This window comes from Coffea eugenioides, chromosome 2 (assembly GCF_003713205.1).
Source record: "Coffea eugenioides isolate CCC68of chromosome 2, Ceug_1.0, whole genome shotgun sequence".
Lineage (NCBI taxonomy): Eukaryota > Viridiplantae > Streptophyta > Magnoliopsida > Gentianales > Rubiaceae > Coffea > Coffea eugenioides.
The window spans coordinates 30,000,984-30,013,013 of record NC_040036.1 but is presented as its reverse complement, the minus strand read 5'-3'; the positions used below and the strand labels follow the sequence as shown (position 1 = coordinate 30,013,013).

Genomic DNA, 12,030 nt, shown 5'->3' with positions numbered 1-12,030 from the left:
TGGATTTAAGATTTTTTTGATAGATATAATTGAAATTGAGATGAAATTTATTTGTTTTAACTTATAATTTAAAAAATTTATTTTTAAAAATCCAGGTTATTCGAAAATAGTAAACTTTTTATCATATAAAGTATTAAATTATCCATTACATGTCTTATTTTGTGCATATATATATTTATATAAATTATTTTTAAAAAAATTCATTGAACCGGGGTTGAACCGGTCCGACCGATTGAACCTCGACCCTTTCACTTCACCGGTTCAATTAACGGTCCGGTTTTTAAAACATTGCCAGACACTATCAATGGGAGTCATTACCTCTTATTCCCATTGTGGGAGTACAAAACCTCCCAACCAAACGGTGGTTAATAAATAAATTGAGTCACGTGGTGTGCACGGGGAACGAGAACGACGGAAATGGTCTTGGAAACCACCGGTGTCCTTATTCTATTAGTTAGATAACATCCTATAAGCGTAAATCACAAGTCCAAACACTTGCCTCCGTCCCCATCTCTCCTTCCATCAATTCCAACAATGGACTCAACCCCATCAACCGAGGTGCTTCACGACTCCTATCCCTACTTTCGTGTATACAAGGATGGCCGAATCGAGAAATTTGCAGAGTTCCCCTACACCCCTCCGTCAGAGGATCCCCAAACAGGCGTCAAATCCAAAGATATCCTTATTCCACCTGAGAATAACGTTTCAGTCCGCCTTTACCTTCCCAGAACCACCACTCCTGATGAAAAGCTTCCCATCATAATCTACATCCACGGAGGTGCTTTTGTGATTGAATCAGCATTTTCTCCTCTATACGATCCCTACCTTAACTCCCTAGCAGCTGAAGCCAAGGCGATTGCTGTTTCCATCGAGTACAGACTAGCCCCGGAGCATCCTTTCCCCGCATGCTATGATGATTCTTGGATAGCATTCGAATGGGTTCTTGCACATGCTAGTTCTGCACAGGGTCCTGAAGCGTGGATCAATAACCATGCCGATTTTGCTAGAATCTTTTTGGCAGGTGATAGTGCTGGAGCTAATATTGCACATGATGTAATGGTCAGGGCCAGTGAAAAAATTGGACCAGGGGATGAGGTAAAGATCGCGGGGATGATCTTGGTCCATCCCTATTTTGGTGATGGTAAGCCTGATATGCTTGATAAGCTTTTCTCCCTCATAGCCCCAGATATTAGCATCTGTGATGATCCCAGGTTGCATCCTATGGCGCATCCTGATCTGTTGTCGAGGCTTGTTTGCAAAAGGGTCCTGGTCTTAACAGCGGAGAAGGATTTCGTAAGAGAGAGAAGTTTGCTTTACTACTGCGCATTGAAGAAAAGTAGATGGGATGGAGAATTGGAAATGATGGAGACTGAAGAGGAGGGACATTGCTTTCATCTGCCTAACCCAACATCTGAGCCTGCCAGGGTTTTGATGAAACGAATTGTTACGTTTATCAATCAGGACCCCTCGTAAAGGACCTCCCACCAAGAGATCTATTTTCAACCATTGAAGAAAATAAAAAGGAGAGATAGAAGCTATAGCTCTCCCTCCTTTAGTAGAAGTTTAAGAGATTTGGCGAACTCCAACTCCAATGTCATAACTTTTGTCTCACTTTTTGTAATGTTCTTGTAGTAGAAATTTCTTTTATTATTTTATTTTTTTCATATATTGTTTTTTGATTTGTTGTAGTTTGCTTTTTATCTTATATATTTTTGTTCTTTTTTACTTGTTGAGGAAATTTAGGAAGGATGGATAGCAATATACAATAAGTGACGTAGAAGATTCGTGGTGACCGAAATAGGTGAAGTGCATGTGTGGATGTGTAAATAATTAGACATTAACTTCCATTCCAAGAGAAGCCGGAAAAAATAATTTTGGGTTGGTTTTACTTTGGATGCAATATATATAGGACCCTTCGCTTTAGTTTGACAACATGATGATGATACACGGCAGCAATGGCCGGTGAGATTTTGTATGATTTGGACTTTAGATTCGTACACTTGGAAAAAGTTTTAACTGCTGAGGAGCTGGCATCTGTCACCGGCCAGGACCAGATCTTGAGTGAGACCAAGAAAGATTGGTGTGGGCAATTATAGACAATGTGGGCAATTTGTCCAGGTGCAAGTAGTGGCCAGCAAGGAGAGATTTAAATCCCACCTTAAATTGTAATAAAAATGGCCAGCTGGGAGGGATTTAAATCCCACCTTAAATTGTAGGTGAGGGTTCAAATCTTAACCGTAATAAAAAAAATTTGAAGGCATTGTCATAGCATTTTTTTAGTTTAATTGGGTATGTATACTCATTAGTCTCTAACACAAGTCTCCTTAGACTCTCCCTTTCTTTAGATTAAGATAGAGTAGATTATACAATGTAACGTTGCTGGTAAAAAAAAAAAAAAATGGTATTGCCAGGGGATCGAAACAGGCTTTTCTATCCTTGAATCTAGTCCATCGGTCTCCAAAATGTTGCTCCCACTCGTCTTGGGACTTGTAACGAGGGAGATATAGCTTGAAGTCCAATCCATTTCTGGCACAACAGTGGAGGCTTCTACGGTTCTGGGCAACCAAATCTTCTGCAGGTGGTCCTTTTGGATAGGGAGGACTAAAACGTAGCAATGCCACTAAATAGAAGACATCTCCTTCAGGCAATACAACAGAAGCACGGCTATCCCACCTAATCAATTGAATTCATTTGAAGCCAAATAATTAATATTTTATTTTATTTATTTTTTTAAAAAGAAACTTTGGAAATGTTTTGAATTTCATTCATAACCCATCAAAATTACCAAGACCACGAATTCACAACACGTACAAAAGTATGTCACAGTTCCATTCAATTTCCAAAAAAGAAGGAAGAAGAATAAATATGAGGACATGGTTATGGTCCATAAAAGCGAATTTTAATAGGATGCTAACTATTGGTCCATGTCTAGCAGATTAGAAGTGAAAGAAACAAATTTTTAGCGTGCACGATTGCCAGTTTGTGACATCAATGCAATTTAGTAGTAGTATTTCAATTCAAATAAATACTACCAACTTACTTCTAGACACGGCTACATGCCATTGTCTATGATTGACCCATTGTCTATAATTTAGTTGCTTACGCGTAAGCCAAGACCAAGAAAGATTGGCGTGGGCAATTACTCACTTAGAGGTGGGTGACCATCACATAGTACTTTTAGTATGAAATGGCAGAAAATTACGTCTTTACAAATAATCTAACCCCTTTTAGGAAAAATCTTTAACCTACCATCTTGGATAGATATATATGGAGTAGGAATCTATTGGTAAATAATTGTGGTTAAGAAAACAATAGTCTTGACTTTTCTATTGATATTAGGGATAATTTCAAAAACCTCTCCCGAGGTTTCTATTAATTATAGTTAGCTCCCTTCAAGTATTTAAAATTACACTTACTACCCTTACTTTTACTATTTAGGTAACCATATAGGCCCAATAACCTAAATTCTTTTCAATAATCCTAAACTACACTTCTATTAAAATTGTGAAAACAAAAAGGAAAAATAATTTAGTCACCACCTTCCACCTATACACTTTTGCAACTAATCAAGCATTCCTAACTCAATCCCTTGCTATTGTATGGCAGAGCCCCAAATTCACTCCAACTTAGTCCCCAAAATTTGGCCAGTCACAAAATCCCCAACCTCTGCTCAAATGTTTTTAGTGCAAATCAATTACAATGGTCACCTCAAATACCCAAATGTTTCTACAATTCATCTATTTCATTCAGTGCCCAAAATTAACCAATCTCAAATTCCAAACTGCGATCTCATTGGCTGTCATCTTGTCAAACATAAAACAGTATCCTAGCCTACGACCACCAATACCAAAAAGTAATACTTTTACATAGCAAAGCACATAATTTAGTAATACTCCATCAACATCTAGGGATCTAGACCAACTTCGATATCCATAGCAAACTACTATCAACTATTGCAAATCAATTAAAGAAACCCAAATGCAGCTGTTAATATATAAGAAAATTGATCTTTATAGAAGGCAAAATTGCATGCCCCTCATCTAGACCTCTTTCCCTTCCAACCATCTGTTTCTTTTTATTTTTTTTAAATCTATTATTAGTATCCTCTTTGTCTCTATCTATTTCGACCGTAAAATCTTCTCACCTCAATTTATTATTTGGCAATTTCAAGTCATTAGCATCAGCAAAACATAAGAAAAATTGGAAAATTGAAAGGTTCTAATTACTAATTACTGAGAATGAGAGAGGCAGACATTGCTTTGCTGTCATTATAGTTGGTGGGAACAGGTTATCCCATAAGGAGAAAAGAGATAAGACTCAAGAGGGATGGGAGAAACAAAGAACTATAAGTAGTTGGTGAATCTATGACAAGATGGGTAGTAGTGGCAATTTTTTTTTTCTGTTTCACCATTTTGTTTCATTGCATGGTATAGATTATCTATTTAATGAAGGACATTGTTGTCATTTCACTACATCTAGGGAGGTTGGTGTAATTTTCTAAACCTGAGGGGAGCTGTGTGAAAATATTAGTAACCTCATGGGAGATTTCTGAAATTATCCCTTGATATTATCTTGCGAAAGATGTGACAGGAAGTAGGTAATTATTCATCTTCTTAGTTTTACTCGAGAAAGGAAAAGCAAAAAGAAAAAAAGAGGGAAAAACAGCAATTGTAGTGAAACCCTTGAGCAACAAAAATGTGCTTAAGGTTCATGACTACATTTGTTTTAGAGGATGTGAATGAAATGGAGAAAAGAGACAATCCAGCTTAGGTCAATTGAAACTAGAAACAAATCTAATTGTTGGTCAAACCACGACAAAAGCATCTGATATCTCTCTGATTGATGTGAAGCTGAAAGCACAAAGAAAAACCAAAACCCTACATTGATTAACTACTTTAATATAACTTTGCTAGTCAAATTGGTTAGTAGGAGAAATGGGGCTCCACTTACTTCTCTTTGGCTCTAGATCATCCCCTCTTTAGATGATGACTAAACCATGCTGTCTTTTATGCTGGACCCAACACTTTAAATCTAGCTTGCTGCATGCTGTCATGATCTAGTGCTACCTAGATCAAGTTCCACACAAGACTTAGCCATTGAGGAAACCATTGTAGACAAAAGGAAAGGCTGCCAAACAAAAATTAGCTCACTTGGTAAGACTTGTGCATGTGTATGTTCTAGAGTAACAGCCCACTGAAGAAAACCACAAGTCTGATGCAGTAGATGCATTGATTTAACTGTTGAATTATTGTAACAAAACAAAAAAAGAGGTCTCTCTAGTCTCGTTGCCTACTAATAACTTTTGATTAAGTCAACATGATGGCAACATCTGTTAGTAAATGCAATATGCATATTCGGCTCTTTCTCTTTTATTCAACATTATAACTTCAATTATGTAATTCTTGATGAAAGATGAAAAAGAATCAAGGAAAAGATTGTGGTAGAGAGATTCTCCTCGCCCATACTTAGATATTTTGGAATGATTGTTCTATATCATTAAGCAATCATAGCTTGGAATAGTTGATCTTTATTAATTGAATTGGGTTTAAAGAACTAAATTTTTTTTTGCATTAATTTAATTATTACTTCATTCTCGAATACACTATATACTTCAATTCATGATTTCGTTGTACTGAAGTACTAATATTCCCGGTCCCTTGAGAGATTTAATCTGGATTTCTCTCAACGGTTCTTCTCTTTTAGAGTCTCCAATGGTCTAATGCATCCCTCAAAAGGGCATTTAGAAAGAGCAGTTAGCTGCACGATCCAAACAGTGGCCCCAACACTTTTTTAATTGGAAAGAATGTCTCCAATTAGAGAGACCACATAGATTAATTAACGTTCTTTAAGGATTCTGAAACAAAACTAGTCCGACCTTCTTTCTTGTTCGTCAGGTCAATAGATGCTAGAATTTGATGACTGATATTACGGTCATACACTTTTTTCTTTTTTCTATTTTTTGGGGGAGGGGGTGAGGGGGAGTGAATACGGATAATTGGATAAAAAGTTAATACAGATGTTTTGGTTTGTATGACACTTAGGTCTACTATTTAGTGATCAGATGATGGCTCTTAAAATCTTTTCACTGCGAGATTCAAAATTTGAATCTTGAGCTGATAGCCGGGGGTGAAAAGGATGCTAGGAGGCAAAAAAAAAAAGATTCCACTAGTTTAGATAGAACGAATTTTGGTGCTCCATAAGATGCTTCTGAAAATATGTCAACTTTTGAGGAGATAATTATCCAGGTAACAAAGAGGTTTTTCACCGGGAAAAGCTGCCCTAGCTAGCCAATTGATCAACTTGGTAGTAGACGGCACCAATAGTAATGGAGTACTAGAGGAAAACTGCACAAGTCACGTAAGATATGTCTGTCTGTAACCTAAATAGCTCGGTTTTATATAACCTGTGATGAATGTTGTTAATCCTGCCCCATGTATCACGAGGATCATAGGTGAAATTTTCGACCAAACTTGGAACTTACAATGTGGAAGAAATAGAGTAACTTAGTTGTAGAACTACTTACAATTGCCATGGTTATTAGGGGAGGAGGGGAGTTCCTAAAGGTTCATGACCAAGATTTGGTCAAAAAAAAATATAAGGTCCAAATTATATCTTGTACATCATTTTTCATACTATGTGTGGGGTCCATAAAATTTGTTCTATAGTTATACGTTGTCGAAAGTGAATTACACTGTGTGCATACAAAATTAACATCTTGTGCATTTTGTACAAAATCGGTCCGAACGATTTTTCGACAAACCATTGGAACCCCTTATCCGTTATTAGGTAACACATCTTTTTCAGTATAATTATTGATGTTGAAGCCGAGAAAAGATAAAGATAGTGAGGGGGTGCTTTATTTAGAGAAACATCAAAACCAATATATCTTAATGGTGGTATAATGCCATTCCACTACTTTAACCATCTTTTTAGGCTTGATGTCATGGAGTGAAAAGGATTTCCAGGAAGATCTCTCCAGTCTAGCTTGAAGAAAAATGAAGGCGTGATCCATGGCACGAGGAAGGCGTGATTGATCAACTCCAAGGAAAGAGAAGGCGTGATTTAGAAAACCACACTTTTACTAGTTCATAACAGAATTATGCTTCTGTTATGAACCAGTGGGGCTGAATATTCTAGAATCCACGTGTCCTTAGCTCATTGGCTAGTTTAGAAGTTAGTTAGTCCGGGAAAACAATAAAAGCTGAGGAAATCTCAGTGATAGCTAAGTTTTGCCATTTTCCAATTAATTGTAAAGGAAGATTGGCTCTGCCAATCTCTCTTCTCCCCTCACGTTTATTCCTTCATTTCTTTCCCCTTTAATCTCTGAATCTATTGTTTCTGTTCTGTATTCAATTATCGAATTAATATTGAGAACTTGAGTTACCAGATCTTTACGTTCCCAATCCCATTCCATTTTTTGTTAAGCATTAGTTCACTGATTGTTGTAGAGTCTGTCACCATTGCCTTGAACTGGTTCTGTACCATTACAGTGGTATCAGAGCTCAGCTATGAGCCATTGGGATGACTAAGTCACAGGATGAAGTGTTGAAGAAGGATCTGTCTGAGCTAGGCAATGTAGTCAAGGTACTAGAACACAGGCAAGAAGGTACAGAAAGGACCCTTAAAAATCTGGATAAAAAATATGAGAGTATGATGTCTATGATGGCCAAGTTGAATGGCAAAGACAAGGATGCAGAAAGTAGCAGTTCAATAGCAGGTCCCAAGAAAAGAGAAACACAAGGGGAAGGCCATGGCAGATCAGATTGGAAGGAGAACAGATCTTATACCAGAGTGCCTAAGATGGAGTTGCCTAACTTCACAGGAGATAATCCAAGGGAATGGATCCGTAAGGCTATCAAGTATTTCAAGATCAATGGAGTGGAGGAAAACATGAAGACTGAGATTGCTGAGTTGTACCTGAGAGACAGGGTTGATACCTGGTTCCATGGAGCATTCAGTGGCAGGGAAGTCATTCCATGGACTGAACTTGCCACTGCATTGTGTGAAAGATTTGGTGAAGGCACTCCAGAGGAAGCCATTGAAGAATTCAACAAACTAAGGCAGGAAGGGTCTGTAGCAGACTACCTGGAAAAGTTTGAGCTACTCAAAGCAGTGGTAATGCCTTCCCTCCCTCATTTGGCTGATTCTTATTACAAAGCATGCTTCTTAAGTGGCTTGAAGGAGGAGATAGTTAATGTGGTCAAAATAGCCAAGCCCCTAACTCTGGCTAATGCAATAGAAGTAGCCAAGTTATAGGAAAAGAACTTAAAAGCCATACAGAGAATACACAAGGCCCTACCCAATACCACCCATACACAAAAAGCCCCATTTCATCCCCAAGGCCATAACCAAGGGAGCTCCTTTACTCCCAGGACCTCAGACAAACCCCCCACCAAAAGCTACAAATACCCAAACAGCAACCAGAACCAATTCAAGAGGATCACCCCTAGTGAGTTCAACCTCAGAAGAGAGAAAGGAATGTGCTATAAGTGTGCTGAGCCCTACACTCTTGGCCATGTATATAAGCAGTCTCACATTCACCTTTTACTAGTCAATGATGAAAGTGAGGACTCTGTATCTATTGAGAGGGAAAAGGAGGCTGAATCTGATGTGTTCTGTGACTGCATTGAGGGTAAATTGGAGGAGGAACACATAGAAGTTTCTGTACATGCACTGGCTGGGGGAAGTGAGCATTGAACTATTAGACTGAGGGGGGTAATAAAAGGGAGGGTTGTCACTGCATTGATTGACAGCTAAAGCACCCACTGTTTCCTGGATGAACAGCTGGCCAGGAGCCTGGGACTAATCAGCAGTGGACCTTCCCTAGTAGTCAAGGTAGCTAATGGAGAGAGGATACAGTCCAGGAGTCTAGTTAAGCCAGTGGTATGGAAAATGCAGGGATATGAGTTTCAACACCAGTTCAACACTCTGAAGTTGGAGGGATGTGATATGGTATTAGGAGTGGACTGGCTTGCCAGGTTCAGCCCCATAGAATTTGACTTCAAGGGGCTGAGTGTGAGGTTCAAAAAAGGGAAACAACAAGTAGAGTTGAAGGAAGAGGGTAATCAGGTGCAATTGAGACTGATAAAAGGGAGTAGACTGCACAAGTGGGCTAGGAAACAAGCCTATGGGATCTTGGCTCAGCTAAGAACAGTAACTGATGTGGTACCAGAAGCTGAGAACATTCCCCCAGAAATGGAAGGGGTACTGTAGGAGTTTGAGGATGTATTCAGGGAACCTCAAGGACTGCCCCCTGAGAGGAGTCATGACCATTCTATTACCCTTAAAGAGTGATCCAAGCCTTTCCAGATCAGACCTTACAGATGCCCCTATGTCCAAAAGACTGAAATTGAGAAACTGGTGCAAGAAATATTAGGAAATGGCATCATTCAGCTTAGTAACAGCCATTTTGCATCCCCTGTCCTGCTTGTAAAAAAGAAGGATGGCACTTGGAGATTCTGTGTAGACTATAGACAATTGAATGAGCTGACAGTTAAAAGCAAATACCCAATACCCCTTATTGATGAGCTTTTGGATGAGTTGAATGGTTCCAAGTATTTCACCAAGATAGACCTGAGGGCAGGGTATTTCCAAATCAGAGTCAAGGCTGAAGACATACCTAAGACTGCATTCAGAACTCATCAGGGGCTCTATGAGTTCAAGGTGATGCCATTTGGGCTGACCAATGCCCCTACTACCTTCCAGGGCTTAATGAATCATGTGTTCCAAAAGCAGCTAAGGAAGTCAGTACTGGTATTCTTTGATGACATCCTAATATACAGCTCAAGTTTACAGGAGCATCTGAAACATGTTGCAGAAGTTCTGAACATCCTCAGGGGGCACCAGCTATATGCCAAGAGGAGCAAATGTGCTTTTGCTCAGGCACAAGTAGAATACTTGAGGCATATCATCTCAGAAGATGGGGTGAAAGCTGACCCTGAGAAGATTGAGGGTATGGTGAAGTGGCCTAGACCAGAGAATGTAAAACAGCTGAGGGGATTCCTAGGCCTGACTGGATATTATAGAAGATTTGTCAGGGGGTATGGCAGTATAGCTAAGCCTTTGACTGCACTGTTGAAAAATGACAGCTTCCAGTGGGGGGCAGAAGCTGAGGAAGCCTTCTAGAGGCTCAAAGGGGCCATGTGTGACACTCTTGTTCTGGCCTTACCTGATTTCAACCAACCCTTTGTGATTGAGACTGGTGCCTGTTACAGTGGAATAGGGGCAGTCCACATTTAGAAAATGAGACCAATAGCTTATATCAGTCAAGGGTTAGGGCTAAAGAATATAGGGTTATCCATCTATGAAAAGGAGCTATTGGCTCTAGTCACAGCAGTCACCAAGTGGAGGCACTACCTGGAGGAACAGTACTTCATCATTAACACTGATCATCAGAGTTTGAAGTACCTATTGGAATAAAGAATCACCACCCCCTATAGCAGAAATGGTTAACTAAACTCATGGAGTTGAGCTATGAGATTCACTACAGGAAGGGTAAAGAAAATGTAGTAGCAGATGCCCTGTCCAGGAGAAGTGATCCAGGCTTGAAGTGCACTGCAATAACTACCATAGTACTAGAATGGATCAAGGAGGTGATTAACAGCTACCAAGGAGATGACTGGGCACAAAACAGCATCAGAGAGGTATTGTTGAAACCAGATCAATCTCTCAACCTTAGTTACCAAAATGGTGTTCTAAAGTTCAAAGGGAGGGTAGCTGTGGGGTCTGGGAGAGAGATAAGAAGGAGACTGATCAGCACTCTACATGACTCACAGTTGGGAGGGCATTCTGGCATACAACCAAGCTTCATGAGGGCCAAGCAACTGTTCTACTGGCCAGGCATGTACATGGACATTAAAACAGCTATTTTGGAGTGTGATATCTGCAGGAAATGCAAGGATGAGCATGTGTCATACCCAGGACTACTACAGCCTCTGCCAGTTCCACAGTTCCCCTGGAGCCATGTCACTATGGATTTCATTGAGGGGTTGCCTAACTCTAAGGGGAAGGATACCATTATGGTAATAGTAGATAGGTATACTAAGTATGCTCATTTTCTAAGCATTTCACACCCTTTTAATGCCCCAAAAATTGCTAGAATATTCTTGGATGGGGTAGTCCAGTTACATGAAATACCCCAAAGCATGCTACCAGACAGGGATAGGATATTCACCAGTCAATTTTGGAGTGAGATGTTTACATTGTTGGGAGCTAAACTGGACCTCAGCACAGCTTACCACTCTCAGACTGATGGCCAGACAGAAAGAGTAAATCAGGTACTGGAAATGTATCTCAGGTGCTTCTCACATTTGGAACCAAAGAAGTGGAATCACTGGTTGACCATGGCAGAATGGTGGTATAACACCAGTTACCACACAGCTATTCAAATGACACCCTTTGAAGCCTTATATGGGCAGGCACCCCCACAGATGGGACTGGGGCCTTACACTCAGGCTAAGGTGGCCGTAGTTGGAGACTATTTGAGGGAAAGGCATAAGGTTTACATTGCACTGAAACAAAACTTAACACAGGCTCAGGAGAGGATGAAAAGGTATGCTGATGAAAGGAGGAGTGAAAGGAGTTTTGAGGTTAGAGATTGGGTGTACTTGAGACTGCAGCCCTACAAGTAGAGTTCTGTAGCTGTGAGAAGCAACACCAAGCTGTCAGCACGATACTATGGACCCTTTGAGGTGGTGGAGAAGATCGGGGAGGTTGCGTACAAGTTGAAGCTGCCAACAGGATCCAAAATACATCCTGTTTTCCATGTCTCACTACTAAAGAAAAAAATTGGAGAGCAGACTACACCTATCTTGCAGCTACCAGAGGTTGATGGAAAGGGGTACTTAAGGCTCGAACCCGTAGCAGTGCTGGACAGAAGAATAGTCAAGAGAAAAAATGCTGCTGCAGTACAATGGCTGATTCATTGGTGGGGAACAGATCCAGCAGAGGCAACATGGGAATTTGCAGAAGAAATTGAGAAACAGTTCCCTCAATTTCAATCTTGAGGGTAAGATTTTCTAAAAAGGGGAG

The 12,030-nt window shown here is 39.9% G+C and overlaps 1 protein-coding gene across 1 annotated transcript; it reads left to right on the top strand.

The window, feature by feature from the left end:
- Positions 1 to 305: 305 nt before the first annotated feature.
- LOC113762215 (probable carboxylesterase 1) lies at positions 306 to 1,666 on the top strand. The gene has a single exon (XM_027305551.1). It carries the CDS (start codon positions 535 to 537, stop codon positions 1,471 to 1,473), a length of 939 nt encoding a protein of 312 aa, XP_027161352.1. The 5' UTR covers positions 306 to 534; the 3' UTR covers positions 1,474 to 1,666.
- Positions 1,667 to 12,030: the final 10,364 nt, after the last annotated feature.

Excerpts from the sequence above, each read along its gene's own strand:
- LOC113762215 (XM_027305551.1), top strand. The coding sequence starts at position 535 with ATGGACTCAACCCCATCAACCGAGGTGCTTCACGACTCCTATCCCTAC.